Below are 16,154 nucleotides of genomic sequence, written 5' to 3'. Positions count from 1 at the left end.
TCCGGTTTTCTGGTGGTTTATTGGAGATAGGAGTCTCACGGTCTCTCCTGCCCGGGCTGGCTTTGAACCATGATCCTCAGACCTCAGCCTCCTGAGTAGCTAGGATTACAGGTGTGAGCCACCAACGCCCGGCTCTTATGTGATTCTTAATTACAAGCAATAGAGAGAAGGGTAACAAGGGGGACCGAAGGAAGGCATGGGTAGTAAGGATGATATTCCTCGCAAGTCAGGGACACAGTGCTGAACATTGGTAGACCCAGGATTTGGGAGACTCAGGTAGGTAAATCTATGAAGTCCAGAAGTTTATAACCAACTTAGGGTGGGTCTGTGTCGGCTTGTTTCTCACAAACACACACACACACACTAAGTAGATAAGAACAAAAGCAGAAAGCAGAGCAACTGACAGCTACCTAGACCTTAGCTCCGAAAGGAGAAATGGTGGACGAGTTGATTCTATGGAACTCTTATCTTCCCAAGCTTCAGAAATATGTGTGGAAGAGGGCAAGTAAGGATATGGATACTTCCTTTTAGGGTTAACATCAAAGCTATCAGTTTCTAAAACCTGCCAGTCATCTCAGCCAACTCAGGAATCTGTAACACACATTTACCTATAAGCTTACGTGTGTTTACATGCAGTACCCAACTTCCAAATTATTGGGTTCTAAAAATGCAGATCTAAATTAGTTATTTGGAAGGCTGAAATACATGTTTCTAAAGCCAGAATGCCACAGAATGGTGGTTAAATGTTCTTTCAGAGCTCAGAAGCCTATGCACACCACCACTGAGCTAAACAGTATTTCTCTAAGTCCTGTAGCTTTCCACTGCGGCTCCATCTTCCAGCTGGGCACTGAGGGTGCCAAGAACATGCCACACCCAGCCTCTAGGGACCATGTGCATCAAGGGGAAACTGCAGGGGCCAGAGTACACGTGGCAGGTCTCGCCATGGTGGCTAAGCACAGAAAGGAGAGTTGTGACTAAAACAGAGAGCTCAGGGACAGCCTGAAGTCAATGCTGTGCACATTTCTCTGCAATAGTGGCCCCGTGGTAAGGGGGCTCAGAAGTCAGCTAGCCAGGTGCCAGTACCCCATGGTTGCAGTTTAAATAGTAAAAAAAAAAAAAAAAAAAAAAAGTAGAGATTGAAAATGTTTATACTAGCATAAAAATGTGGAAAAACTTTGACAACAGATATACAAGTCGGATATCAAATCCCACACCATATGTTAAGAAATAACTAAGTAAATACCACACCAGCAAGTCAGAAAAAAATCAGTATTAAAGATTTTTGAAGCCAGGTGCTGGTGGCCCACACCTATAATCCTAGTTACTCAGGAGGCTGAGATCTGAGGATTGCAGTTCAAAGCCAGCCCAGGCAGGAAAGTCCATGAAACTCTTATCTCCAATTAACCACCAGAAAACCAGCAGTGGCTCTATAGCTCTAGTGGTAGAGTGCTAGCCTTGAGCTAGCACTCAAAAAAAAATGTTTTTTTGAGAAAAATCTAGCTGTAGATTTACAGGACAGGTTCTAGTGCCTAAGCCACTTGCTCTCTAGAGGAAGAAGACAACACTCAAGCGAACTCTGTAACACAGAAATATGTGACCTCAGGAAAGAGCAGAGGAGGAGCTGAGGAGTGACAGGCAGGATGGCTACTCGAGTCTAGCTGCTACAGAGATGGTTAGGGGTGACCTAAGGCCATGATGGGACAGACATGAGGGATCCCAATAGGCAAGCATGTAGAAACTGAGGGACAGAATCAAGCAAAGTCCCTAAAGCAAAATGGGAGCTACATGCCCAAGCAACAGCAGAGGCTCACATGGTTGAGTTAATATTAATAGCACAGTACACCCTCATATGCCAGAAAAGGCCAAGAGGCAACAAGTAGGCTTTGGCCACTGTGGACCTCCTGGCCATATCATCGAGTTTAGATTTCATTCTAAGTTCCATGAGATGTCATTAGAACATTTACAGCACACAGCAACATCACTCAATTAATGTTTTTTAAAAAGATCTGATGACTCAGACCTGTAATCCCAGCCACTCAGGAGGTGGAGACTGGATCACGGTTCAAGGCCAGCCTAGGCAAAAAAGTTGGCAAGACCCTATCTATGGTCCAAGCCACTAAGAGGCCATCAATAGGAGGATCTTGGTCTGAAGCTGGCCTCAAATGGAAACACAAGATCCTACCTGAAAAATAAAAGCAAATATGGGCTGGGGGTGCAAGGCCCTGAGCAAGCACCTACTTTTGCAAAAAACAACAAAAACAAAAAGCAAAAAACAAAAGATTCCCTAGGCTGTTAGGGAGAGGATGATTGTGGAGATGGTAGAGTAATGGAGATATGGTTAGGCAATGCTGTGGCACTGTGCCACTTTTCAGAGGTGATGCTAGCAATGGAGAAATAGTGACGGAGGACTGACTGATAATAACCTGATATGAGACCAACTAAGAAAGGAATCACCCACCCGCTCATTTCCTAGCTCAAGCTGAAGGAAAACTACAAGAATGGTAATTTCCTACTATGGGGGAACACTGAAAGGGCTGAAGGGCAGGAGGGGGGTCTGTATTAGGCCTGTCTGAGACATCTTTTAACCCTCCAGAGAGAGGATAAGCAGTTGCTTATGACTCTGGAGCTTAGTGGAGAAGCCAAGACTAGAGAGGGAGTCAAAAGAGAAGGATGACACCATCTGCCACCCCATCCCTCGCCCTCCCCCCTGCTCATCTGCATTCTCCTAAGGATCCCAAATCCTGAAATATGAGGCTCTGCTGATTGCGGCATGGACCAGGAAGATGATTAGGAGATGGCCACTGACCTCGTTCCACTTCTAGCCGTCTCTGTCTTTCTCGCTCCTGGTCTGCCTGCGCGGCCTTCATGTGCTGCAACACCTGCCAGGGGAAGAAGGGCTCTGAACTATTCGCAGAAGGCTCCACGGCTCATGTTTACTCAGAAGTTTTGAAAAAGGGGGCTGTACATTTTTAGATCCCCAGTCACCAGGGGCACCAAAAGCAATACAGAATTAATGAAGATAATCTTATCTTTGTACCAAAGTTATTGTTCCAATCTTACATCATATAAAAGAGGCATAAGAGCCCAATTCATGACTATCAGGATCATGAGTATTGGTGAAACACAATACCTTCTAGAAACTGAAAAGTTCTACCATTCACAATCACTCTCACCTATGTGATTTCCTATAATCCCCCCACCCCGACACCCCTCCTCCAGCAACACTCTCAGGTCCACAGGGCAGCCTTCCCTCCATGCACTCTCCTGACCTCCCCTCCTCTGGCTACCTCAGCCCACCACCTCCCCTCCAGCTCTGTGGAGTCAGCATGGAATTTTGTAGTTCCTTGCTACCTATCTGCTTAGAAATAGATTTCAAGATCCTAAAGAGCAGAACTGTCCTGTCCATACTAGCAGAGTGTGGTTAATCAGAAGTATGTGATGAAAGGCTGGTTTCCCATTACAAAAGGAAGAAAATCAAGACAAATACAGGGCTGGACACATGGTTCAAGTGGTAGGGAGCCAACACAGCAAAAGAAAGCTGAGCAAGTACAAAGCCTTGAGTTTAAACCCAGCTATTGACAAGAAAAAAAAAAACTGTTACAGTGATCGACCAAAAAAGACTGCTACAGTGATCTACCCAGTGCTCATGGTAGAAAGTAGCAAAGCTAAGTCCTGAGCACAAGTCCTCTGAGGGAAGGAGAGCTCTAAGAAAAAGGTGCAAGCAACTACCCAACTTGTACTCTGCATTGAGTCCTTCAAATTGCATGTGTGCGTGCGTGCGTGGATGCATGTGTGCATGCGTATGCGTGTGTGTGTGTGTGTGTGTGTGCAGGGCGGGGATGGGAAGGGGGTGCTAGCCCTAGAGCTTGAACTCAGAAATGCTGTCCCTGAGGGTTTTATGCTAAAGGCTAGTGCTCTACCACTTGAGCCAAAGCTCCACTTCTAGCTTTTTTTGTTCCAGTAAAACAATGATCAGCACAATGGCAATCTGTAGTATGTAAGCCAAGCAGAAGGTGGTGGTGTTGTGCTACTTGTCAAGTAAAAAAAAATGAAGAAGCAAAGAGGTCTGCCTGCCAGGCTAATTCACTCAGACCTTAATGCTGTAATTAACCCAAAACTGTCACCATCCTTGGAGAAAAAACCAAGAAGGGGCAAGTCCGGGGAGAGGGGGAGAGAAATACCTGCGAGCATTGCACTTACCTTGTTTGCACACTGCTTACACTGCTTTTCATCCAAGCAGTCACCTGCCACTTTGGCCAAGACAGGATCCAGGGGATTGTCCTTCAGATCCAGCCACTTCAGGTTCTACAAAGATAGGTAAAGAGGCCAGCTATATTCACGTACACAGTCTCTCAAGGTAGAGTAAAAGAAGCTGGAAGAAAGCTTCTGGGTTCACTCTGTAACCCATGGGGTGAACCATCTGCCGCAGGGTTGACATGGTGGCATTTCTAACTGCTGTTCTCAAGATCATGCTCCAGCAGTCCCTGGCCCTTGGCCACACAGGCCTGTGCAGCCTGTGTGTTTGGGCATGCGCTTACCTTAAGCTGAGCAAAGCTGACAGGAAGGGTGACCAGCCTGTTGTTGAGGAGATCCAGGTGCTGCAGGTTGACCAGACGGCCAAAGTCTGATGGCAGTTGCTGCAACTTGTTCTTACTAAGATCCAGCTTTACTAGGTGTGTGAGGCCACAGAAATCCGACTAGGACCAGAGGAAAAAAATGCCAAAACCAAGGGCTCACGTATCAGTAGAGCATTCTAGGAACTCCCAGGCCATTCTAGGAGGCATCCACATGTAAACTCCAACTCTACCTTTACCAGCTATCTCTCCTTGAATTACAATGTGAGGTCCTGCCACTCCTGGGAGTGAATACTGAGTGTGTAAGCACAGAGAGCTTAGCAGAGTTAGCATAAAAGGCATGCTCATCGCGTCCTCCTGCTCAGCTTGCACACTGCTGCTAATGTGCAAAGAAGCCTTTTCTGTCTTCCTACAGCCCCCCATCACTATCTTCCCCAGGACCTCTCAAAACACAGTGTGCAAGCCACTGCCAGAGGCGTGTGCCTAGAATCTCAGCTACAAGGCTGAGGCAAGAGGATTGCTTAAGCCCTGGAGTTTAAGGTCAGTCTGGGCAAACACAATAATACTCAAATCTCAAAACACCAACAAAAAAATGGGTCTGAGGGTATAGCTCTGTGACAAAGTGATTGCCTAGCAGCACAAAGTCCCCAGGCTGATTAAAAAAAAAAAAAAAAGTGAGCTTGTCCTGGGTTTCTCCCCCCAATATATCTTCCCCTTCCAAACTATGTGTGACCATTCACCTTCCTAATAAGACCCTTAAGTACTTAGTCTCAGTCTTCTTTGCTACTTATGGTACCTAGTACTGTATTCTGCATAGGTGCTAAATGTGTGTTTTCAGGCTAACTGGCTATATGACTAGGGCCCATCCTATGTACAACCTGGCTCTTCTTCAACACAGATCCGACCAAAACAGGCCCAATAATCAACCTTTGCTAAGCACTCCTCTGAAAGTGACATCACAACTCAGCTAATGAAGCACTGTTCTTGCTCCCTGGGGACTTGTAAACACAGTGTATCTTGTACTGCAAAGTGAAATGAGTTGTCATAACAGACAACAGAACAAACTCAACTGAAAAGTGGATTTAGGCTGGGCAAGGTGGTGCCTGCCCATGACCCCAAGCATTTAGGAGTTGAGACAGGAGGATCTTTTGAGTTCAAGGCCGGCATGGGCTATATATATATCAAGACAATGGCTCAATGCTGAATGATATCTGGCAAAAGGGTACAACAGGTGTGAAGCTTCATGGAATTGCTACCCTTCTTTATTAGAACAAAATACTTCCTGGAATAGAAACAGTTTATGATGAGCTGTGTGAGGAATAATGAGAGGGAATGGACTACTGATCCAAAGAGCAAACTGCCAACTTCTGAACTCAGTCCCTGAGCCAGAGCCCAATAGGAAGCTAACCTAGAAAGCAGTAGAGAGTGGTGTGGCAGAATGAAGGGAGGAAGAGGGTATACTGACAGCCAACATAACCTTCAAAGGAGTACTGTTACAGAGAGGGTTGCATGACAGATTAGGGACTGAGGAATCGAGTGCCTACCTAGGTACAGCATAAGAAGAGGGAGTTGTGCAAGAAACACCAATGATATGACCTAGATTGCATGTGCTATACCCCCCCCCAAAAAAAGGCAGCACTGCACACCAGTGGCTCATGCCTGTAATCCTAGCTACTCAAGAGTCTGAAATCTGAAGATCATGGTTTGAAGCCAGCCTAGGCAGAAAAGTCTGTGAGACTCCAATAACCTATTCAGAAAAAGTTGGAAGTGGCACTGTGGCTCAAGTGGTAGAGCCCAAAGAGGCTCAGGGACACCACCCAGGACCTGAGTTCAAGCCCCTAGGACCAGGAAAAAGGGGAGAGGGCAGCAAATCTCTAGTAATTCAAATCCTCAGAAGGGAAATGGGGTACATTCATAAGGAAGCTGTTCACTTTCTCCCCACAATTCAGAGCAACTTACACAACAGTCTCTAGCTTGCTCTTTGTAAAAGGGAGGTAAACTGCTTTTCAAAGGACTAAAATAAAGCAGACAAAAGATGAGTCCAGTGAATGACTCTCATCCAGCATCCTGCTGATATTAGTTGTCTATGGCCTGACTTTCCTACTGTTCTAAAGAATGAGGCCTGTACCTCAATTCCCTTCCCTTTGAGACAAACCATCTTTCTCCACCAGTCTCTGACTAACACACTCAAGATTTAGTTGGGAGCGAGGCGCTGGTGGCTCATGCCTGTAATCCTAGCTACTCAGGAGGCTGAGATCTGAGGATCGAGGTTCAAAGCCAGCCCGGGCAGGAGAGACCGTGAGACTCCTATCTCCAATAAACCACCAGAAAACCGGAAGTGGTGTTGTAGTCAAGTGGTAGAGCGCTCGCCTTGAGCTGAAGAGCTGAGGGACAGCGCCCAGGCCCAGAGTTCAAGCCCAACGACTGACCAAAAAAAAAAAAGATTTAGTTGGGGCCTGAATACAGGCCTAATCTGAAATTATACCTATGACACCTCGACCCCAGCAACAAGAAAGAGAGCATTTAAAAGTCCAGGACTCAGCTGCTTGCCAATCTTACCGGTAAAGTACTCAGTTTATTGCAGGACAGATCCAGTACTGTAGCCTTTGGAAGTGCAGCCTAGAAAGGGAGATGAGAAAAACATGTCAAACCAACACCTGCAATAATTCCGTGACAGCTGCTAGTCAAGTATTTTCCAGAGAAACTTCCCATGATTAGAGAAAAAAAAAACAAAAAACACTATGCCAGGTAAATAATGGTCCACAGCTGCAATGCTATCACTCAGAGCTTAGCTAAGGTAGGAGGATTATGAGTTCAATGCCAGGCTGAGCTAGGCTGCCAAGACCCTATGTAAAAAAAAAAAAAAAAAAGCATTAAAAATAACAGATAAGAGGGAGAAAAAAATGGGCCAGTCAACCAAGATCTAAAGGTGAATGCAAAGAAGAGATGTTTGGCTATGGAACATCTGAAAAAAGGTAAACTTCAATTCTTAGAAAGTTTCAAGAATGGCTGTACCCTGGTGGCTAGTAATCCTAGCTACTCAGGAGACAGAGATCTGAGATTGACGTTCCAAACCAGCCTGGGCAGGAAAGTTCATGAAACTTTCATCTCCAATTAACCACCAAAAAGCTGGAAGTAGAACTGTGGCTTAAGTGGTATAGTACAAGCCTTGAGTAAAAAAGATCGAGGCCCAAAACAAAAAGAAAAAGAAAATGAGGGAATGCCAGTGACAGCAAGACCCTCCCAGCTCAGCCCCATTTTTTCCATGGTATCCAAAGCTGGGGAAGCTTTGCAAAAATGACCCTTTCGCCCACTAGGCACAGTGCTGCAATGACCAGATGCCTGTAGTAAACCATTTCAGAGAGCAATCCCAGGGCCAGGCTGAAGCCACGCTGGCTATCTTCCTGGAATGGGAAAAAGAGGCAAGCATTCTGTGAAGGACTCTAGGCCAATTTGCACTTCTCAAATGCCAGAAAGTTCTAAGGGTAAAGTTTGATCAGCTAAAAAAAGTTTTGAAGCTGGGCTCGGTAGCTCACGCCTGTAATCCTAGCTACTCAGGAGGCTGAGATCTGAGTATCATGGTTCAAAGCCAACCTGGGCAAGAAACATCTGTTAGAATCTTATCTCCAATAAACCACTCAGAAAACTGAAAGTGGTGCTGTGGCTCAAGTGGTAGAGCGCTAGCCTTGAGCTGAAGAGCTGAGGGACAGAGCCCAGGCCCAGAGTTGAAGCCCCACCCCCCACACCACGCAAAAAAAAAAAAAGTTTTGGATACTAAAGTGGTGAGAAGACTTAACACCTATCAGACTTGCAGCTGTCTTCCTGACATTTGAAATAACGAGGGCTATCAGCACCATTTTATAAATGCGGAAATCTAGACAGAAGGGTTGATTAGCTGGCCAAGGGCACACAGCTATTGTGCAATGGCTCTGTCAGGGGAGCCCGGAAAGCCATTGTAAGCACCAGTCACACAGCCCGGGTGGAAGGCAGACTGGACCAAGGGCATATGTAAGGAACGTGTAGGTCATTCAAAGTGAGGCCAGCGTCGGAGCTGTGGGTCCCAAGCAGCCACTGGAAAAAGCAAAGAGATGGGATCCAGCTCCACGTTGGCCACAAATTAGTTATACCAACTCCCTGGGGGCTCCCCAGCTTTATTCAGTTTGGGGGGGGGTGGTGAGGGGTGGAGGTGAGCCGTGGGCAGGAATTCCCGACAGTCAGCGAGGTTGAGACGAGACCTGGCCAATGAGAAAGAGAGCTTTCACTTTGTTCAAAGGAAGGCCGCCTGCGGGAAGGGACGGCCAGGGACTGCCGGCTTCCTAGAAGCGCTCGGGTCCTGAGCCACACCCAGGTCGGCCTGAAGGCCTACTTCCCCGGATCCAGTCATTCATTCATTCATTCCCTAACACAGCCAGGTAACGGCAGCGGCGGGCTCTTCCTTGAAGTCCAGCACGGAGATGGACTCGGTCCTAACCCCCCCCCCAAAACCGGAGCAGAGTCACTCTTGGCTCTTTCAAGAGCCCACACGGGGCAGAACCTCCCTGGCTTCTGGAACTTGGCCAGAGTGACACGTGTCCATCCCCAGAAGCACAGCGGGGCCCAGCCAGACCTCCCCGGGGACTTCAGTTATAAAGACGGGGAAACTGAGGCTCGGCGAAGGGGGAGGCCCAGTTGGGGGGGGTCACCACCAAGCTCCGCGGCCACGTGGGATGGGACTGACCAGCTCCTTGACGGGGACCTCGTTCAGATCGCTCAGGCTCAGGTCCAGCTCGTTGCCGTCCAGCTTGTCGCGGAGGTTCCCGCCCTTGTTACTGGTCTTGGTCATGATGACGCCGGCTGAGCGGGCCCGGGCTCCGGGGCTCCGACGGGCGCAAGAGAGAGGCTGGAAGACCGGCTCGGCGGCTCGGCGGACGCGTAAGCCTCGGACCCGCGGCCTGCTTCCTGCGCCGCCGCCGTGTGGTCACCTCCGCCCCGACGCCCGCCCGCTCGCCCGTCCGTCCGCCAGCCGCACTAGAAGGGCTCAGCCCCGCTCCCGCTGGTGCCGCCGCGACGACGACCACTTCCGTGTCCACGTCACCTTCCGCGACCACTGAGATGGGCCTGGCCAGAGCGGCGCGAGCGTGTGCGGGCGCGCCCTCTGCAGGCCAGGAGGGTGCACTGCATGGAGACGCCGTGGCCAACTGGGGGATTCCGGTGCTAGATAGACAACTTTCCCCGGCGGCCAGACTCCAGGCTGCTAAAGGGAATAGGACTGCGCCGTGGATGACCTGGTTTCGCTTTCGCATCCAAAACAGCTCTCGTCATTCTCACTCCAACCCCCGTCCCCTTTAAAGTAGGAGCAGAAGCTGGGCGTTCTCCAGAATGTCTCCCTCTCCCCTACTTCCCTCCCAAGTCACCATGGTTTTAATGGATTGCTCGGCTCTCTTCTCCACTGCCTTGTTGCTCTCCCTCTTCATCTATCTTCACACTAAGCTCTCCTTCTCTTCTCCTCCCCTCTCACGGTTTTTCTAGAAATTTGGCCAAATCTCTCTTCTGCTCCCAACCTCCAGCGATCTGGAGGATGCAGGTCCCCTCCCTTTCTAGGCTAGGTTCTGCCTGCTTGCAGCCCTCTCACCGGCTCTACTCCTATCCTGGAGGCCCCTTCCACACCTCTCCTTCCCAGGCTGAGCCCTGCCTTCCCCACACACCTTCTCTTCCTGGCTCATGTCTTCCCCCTAGGTCCTTCACCAAACATTTCTACCCACCTGAACATACCAGGTTTCCTCCTCCAGCTCTGATCATGTTAGATTGTGTCACCTTCTACTCAGCAGAACCTCAGGCACTCACCCAACTGGATATTAATCCTGGCTCTGCCACCCACTACCTACAAACCTTAGGCTATGGATAGGTAAGAAAACTGGGTATTAAGACTGATTGTGTTAGCAGGACACCAGTGGCTCACGCCTATAATCCTGACAACTCTGGCAGGAAAGTCCCCGAGACTCTTATCTCCAAGTAACCACCAGAAAACGGGAAGTGGTGCCTCACCTTGAGCTGAAGAGCTCAGGGACAGCACCCAGGCCCAGAGTTCAAGCCCTATGACCAACACACGCACACACACACAGATTGACCATGTAAATCACACAAAGAGTTTACAGCAGAGACTGGCACTTAGAAAGTGTCAATACATATTAGTTGTAAATCATGATCTACTTTGCTACACTTTATGTGTCTATCCTCCATTGTGGACTGTGCCAGCAGAAACTGTCTTAACCTGAATGAATGAATGAATGAATGAATGAGGCACTTTTGCATCTTCAAATCTCAGTTTACTCAATTTGTGTGTGTGTGTATGTGTGCCAGTACTTGGGCTTGTACTCAGCTCATGGGCACTCTCCCTTAGTTTTTTCGCTCAAGACTGGCACTCTACCACTTGAGACACAGCCCCACTTTCAGATTTTTCATGGTTAATGGGAGGGACTCATGGACTTTCCTGCCTGGGGTGGTAGCTTTGCATGTCAATCCTCAGTTGCCTAGCCTCCTGAGTAACTAGGATTACAAGCATGAGCCAACATCATTGACTACCCAGCCCTTTTTTGCTTTAATTATTTTTCAGGTAAGGTCTCATGTTTTTGCCTAGGGCCAGCATGGACCACAGCCTCCTACTTAAGTCCTCTTAGAGTAGCTAAGTTTACTCTGTTTTCATCAGTGGTCTGGTAAAATCTCATTGTGTGTGTGTGTGTGTGTGTGTGTGGTTGTGTGTGTGTGTGTGTGTGTGTATTTCATATGAACCTCAGAAAAGATATGGAAGATTTGTTACAATGAATCTTACTACTTTTGTACTAAATTACAACATAGAAAAGTTCAATCTAAATTAGCAGTTAATGAGTAAATAAAATTATACAGTGAGACAGATCTGAGATCTCATCAGATTCTATTACCTTTAGACATTTTACCTAAGTTCTTCAAGATGGATTTTTTTTCTATCATAAATTTCCATTTGTACGGGAAGTTACTGTGTATGTGTTTGCATGCAAGTGCATGTTTACACCAGTAATTGGGCTTGAACTCAGGATGATTTGAGTTATGCCTACATTTCTAGCTTTTTACTGGCTAATTGGAGATAAAAGTCTTGCAGATTTTATGTTCCAGTTGGCTTTCAACTGTGATCCTCAGATCTCAGCCTCCTGAGTAGCTAGGATTACAGGTGTGAGCCACCAGTGCCTAGACTGGCCATCTACAGTTTCTCCCAAAGATTGATATCCTGACCCACAAAACCCATAAATGCTAACTCCTGTAGTAAAGGGATTTCTCAGAGCCTGAGGTGGAGACATTTTCCTGGTTTATCTGGATAAGACCTAATATATCTCAAGTGTCCTCTAAGAAAAGCAGAAGTAGCCGGGCACTGATGGCTCAGGCCTGTAATACTAGCTATTCAGGAGGCTGAGATCTGAGGATCACGGTTCAAAGCCAGCCTGGACAGGAAAGTCTGTGAGACTCTGATCTCCAATAAACCACTAGAAAACTAGAAGTGGTGTTGTAGCTCAAGCTGTAGAGCACTAGCCTTGAGCTGAAGAGCGCAGGGACAGTGCCCAACCCCAGAGTTCAAGCCCCACAACCGACAAAAAAAAAAACAAAGAAAAGAAAAGAAAAAGGAAGCCAGATACAGTATCTCATACCTGTAATTCTGGTTACTCAGGAAGCTGAGTTCAAAGGATTGTAGTTTAAGGCCAGGGAAAAGTTCAAGAGAGTCTATCTCAACCAACAAAAATCTTGCAGTGGTATGTGCCTCTCATCCAAGCTACACAAAAAGAAATGTGAACAGGAGGAATGAGGTCCAGACTGGCATAAACAAGAGACCCTATTTTTAAAAAATAAACACTGAAGTGAGAGAAAGGGTGGGTTAGGAGAGATGGGTGACAATGTTGTCAGACACTTTGTACTTATATACTGTTTTATAGAATGGGAACTTCTTTGTACAATTACTTAAAGGTAATAATTAAAAAAAAAAACACAAAGGGCTGGGAAGCTGGCTCAGTGGTAGAGCACTTGCCTTGCATGTGTGAGGCCCGTGAGGCCCTGGGTTCGATTCCTCAGCCCCATATAAGCAAAAAGAAAAAAGCCGGAAGTGGCGCTGTGGCTCAAGTGGTAGAGCGCTAGCCTTGAGCTGAAGAACTGAGGGACAGCGCCCAGGCCCAGAGTTCAGGCCCCACGACTGGACCAAAAAATAAAATAAAATAAAAAAACACCAAAACAGAAAGGGTTGGGGGTGTGGTTCAAGTAGTAGAGTGCCTACCTGTCTAGCAAGCATAAAACCTTGAGTTCAAATCCCTCTACTACCAAAGAAAAAAAAAGAGGAAAGTAGTGGAGAAAGAAGGAGAGGAGAGGGAGAAGGAATAGAGGAGACGGAGAAAAGAGAGAGAGAAGAAAGGCGAGGGACTGGGTGCTGGTGGCTCATATTTATATTCTTAGGAATATACTCAGGAAACTGAGATCTGAGGATTAAGGTTTGGAGCCAGCCAGAGAGGAAAGTCTATCAGACTCTTATTTCCACTAAAAAAGCCAGAAGTGGAGCCGAGGCTCAAATGGTAGAGCACTAGCCTTGACTAAAGAAGCTCAGGGACAGTGCCCAAACCCTGAGTTCAAGCCCCAAGATTGGTGCCAAAGATAAAAGAAAGAAAGGAAGAAGGAAAGAAAGAAAAAAAAGAGGTAAATTGAACACAGAGGTGAAATTACAGTGATGTGACTACAAACCAAAGAGCACCTGGTACCAACACAAGGAGGAAAAGACAAGAATGGTCCTTCCCAAGGAATCTAAAAGGGAACAAGCTTTCTGCAAAGCCTTGGATTTAGTCCCATAAGACTCACTTTAAGCCGAGCGCCGGTGGCTCACGCCTGTAATCCTAGCTACTCAGGAGGCTGAGATTTGAGGATCACTGTTCAAAGCCAGCCTGGGCAGGAAAGTCCGTGAGACTCTGATCTCCAATAAACCACTAGAAAACCAGAAGTGGTGCTGTGGCTTAAGTGGTAAAGCGCTCGCCTTGAGCTGAAGAGCTGAGGGACAGTGCCCAAGCCCAGAGTTCAAGCTCCACCACTGAAAAAAAAAAAAAAAAAGACTCATTTTAGATTTATGGCTTCCAGAACTGTAGAAGAATACATTTTTAATGTTTTAAGTCATTGAATGTATATCATTTATTCCATTAGCAATAGGACATTGACACACTGCTAATTTCTCAAAACTTGCTCAGACTGCCAAGAGATCTCTGCCACCTTCCCAATACCCCTCACATAGCCCTGGCCACACCATATCACAGGGGCAGTCCCAGGCTTAGGATCATCTAACACTGCCTTGAGGACAGTACCCTCTCTTTTCCTCTGAAACCATTAGGCCTGATACTAAAAGACATGCAGTTGACCCAGGAACTGATGATTATATAAAGGAAGATAAGCTAGATAAATCAGTGATAACACAGAATCTTCCTCCAAAACGACGGACGAAAAAGAAAGTCAAAGTAAAAAGATAACCATTTTCTTTCCTCTGCAAATGCAAGGCTTTCACAACTTTTGGCAGGTGCTGGGATTGTGCTTTTCAACTTGGGGCTATTCGCAAGAAAATGCTCTATTTATTACATTAGTATACTGGTTTGAACTGTGCTTGTATATTGGTGCTGTGTATTGGTTTGAACTCAGGGCCTCACACTCTTCCTTAGTTTACTGCTCAAGATAGTGCTTTATTGAGCCATATATAAATATGTACATATATATTATGTCTATATATATATATATAAACTCAAATTTTTGCTTGTTAGTAAGAATCTCTTTGGTTGTCTGCCTGGGATGGCTTTGAACTGGGATTCTCAAATTTCAGCCTCCTAAGTAGCTAGGATTACAGGTGTGAGTACTAGCACCCAGCAAAATACTGATCCTTTAAGATCACATCTGTGGGCTAGGAATGTGGCTCAGTGGTATGGTGCTTACCTAGCGTGCACAAATCTCTGGGTTCAATTCCTCAGCACCACATAAACAGAAAAAGCTGGAAGTGGCGCTGTGGCTTAAGTAGTACAGCACAAGCCTTGAGCAAAAAGAAGCTCAGGGACAGCTGCTCAGGCCCTGAGTTCAAGTCCCTGGACTGGAAAAAAAAAATCACATCTGCTTGTTTGTCTCCAGTTAATGCTGAGCAGACTAATGTTACTCTACGTAGCAGTTCAGTCTGTTCCTCATTTTCACTTTCAGTTTGAAAGTGAGAAATACCCATTTTCATAACAAATTTTATCAGTCTTTTTTTGTTTGTTTATGTGGAATTTTCATATTAGCTATCAGATCTATTTGGCTTGATTGGTAGAATTATGTGTCAAGTGATTTAAATATCTTCTTCAAAGATGGAAATTCCCTCCCCTCCCTTTCTCCTTTCTATTTTTCTCTTTCTTTCTTTTTTTCCCTTCCTCCTTCCCTTCCTCCCTCCCTTTCTCTTCCTTTCATCTTTCCTTTCCTTTCCTTTTCAGTACCCAAGCTTGAATACTGCCTGGGTGTTGTCCTTGAGTTTTTTGCTCAAGGCTAGTGCTCTACCCCTTCAGCCACACAGCTCCATTTCTGACTTTTTTTGGTGGTTAATTGGAGATATGGCTCACAGACTTGCCTATCTGGGCTTCAAACCTCAATCCTCAGAACAGCCCCTTGAGTAGGTAGGATCACAGGCGTGAGCCATCAGCACCCATTAGCCCATTCTCTCCACTCATTATGTGGCTGCTATGGCTTGTGTTTCTCTCTCTCCCTTTCCCTTTCCCTCTCCCTCTCCCTCTCCCCCGCCCCCCCTCTCTCTAACTCCCCCTTCCCCTTTTCCTCTCTTTCTTCCTCTTCCTCTTCCCATTATCTTATTATTGTAGCCCAGAATGGAAGATCCTCCCGCCTCAGGCTTCTAAGGGCTATGATCACATATGTGTGCCACAATACTTAGAAGATTACAGAAATATAGGGAGAATAACTCATTAAAAATAACAATTCTTGGGGCTGGGAAGGTGGCTCAGTGGTAGAGAGTTTGCCTTGTATGCACGAGGCCCTGGGTTCGATTCCTCAACACCACAAAAGCAGAAAAAGCCGGAAGTGGCGCTGTGGCTCAAATGGTAGAGCGCTAGCCTTGAGCTGAAGAACTGAGGGACAGTGCCCAGGCCCAGAGTTCAAGCCACATGACCAACAACAACAAAAAAAATTCAGCTGGGACTGGTAGTGAATGCCTATAATTCTAGCTACTAGAGAAGCTAAGATCAGGAGGTTTAGACCAGTCAGGCAAAAAGTTTTCCAGATCTTAACCAACAAAAATCTGGGTGTGGTGGTACATGTCTGCCATCCCAGCTACTTGGGAAGTGTAATAAAAGGATTGAGATCTAGGAGAGTCTGGGCCAAAAGCAAGACTGTCATTCCAAAATCAATGAAAGCAAAAAGGACTGAGGGCATGGCTCAAGCGGTAGAGTGCTTGCCTAGCAAGTACAAAACCCTAAGTTCAAACCTAGGTATCATCAAAATAAAATAAAATGGCCGGGCGCTGGTGGCTCACGCCTGTAATCCTAGCTACTCAGGAGGCTGAGATCTGAGGATCGCGGTTCAAAG

At 46.7% G+C, this 16,154-nt stretch overlaps 1 protein-coding gene across 1 annotated transcript in view; it reads right to left on the bottom strand.

Moving 5' to 3' along the window:
* The window catches only part of Lrrc59 (leucine rich repeat containing 59), a 15,715-nt gene extending 6,084 nt beyond the window's left edge, over positions 1–9,631 (bottom strand). The window contains exons 1-5 of the mRNA XM_013038016.1: positions 9,292–9,631; positions 7,134–7,193; positions 4,539–4,697; positions 4,201–4,305; positions 2,807–2,879 (exon numbers count right to left, since the gene is read on the bottom strand). Of these exons, the coding sequence (XP_012893470.1) occupies positions 2,807–2,879; positions 4,201–4,305; positions 4,539–4,697; positions 7,134–7,193; positions 9,292–9,396 (502 nt within the window). The 5' untranslated portion in view covers positions 9,397–9,631. The remainder of the gene's footprint in view (positions 1–2,806; positions 2,880–4,200; positions 4,306–4,538; positions 4,698–7,133; positions 7,194–9,291) is intronic.
* Between the last annotated feature and the right edge of the window lie 6,523 nt (positions 9,632–16,154).

The sequence above is a fragment of the Dipodomys ordii genome, unplaced genomic scaffold (assembly GCF_000151885.1).
Source record: "Dipodomys ordii isolate 6190 unplaced genomic scaffold, Dord_2.0 Scaffold7, whole genome shotgun sequence".
NCBI classification, from domain to species: Eukaryota; Metazoa; Chordata; class Mammalia; order Rodentia; family Heteromyidae; genus Dipodomys; species Dipodomys ordii.
This window is presented reverse-complemented; position numbering and strand designations above follow the sequence as displayed.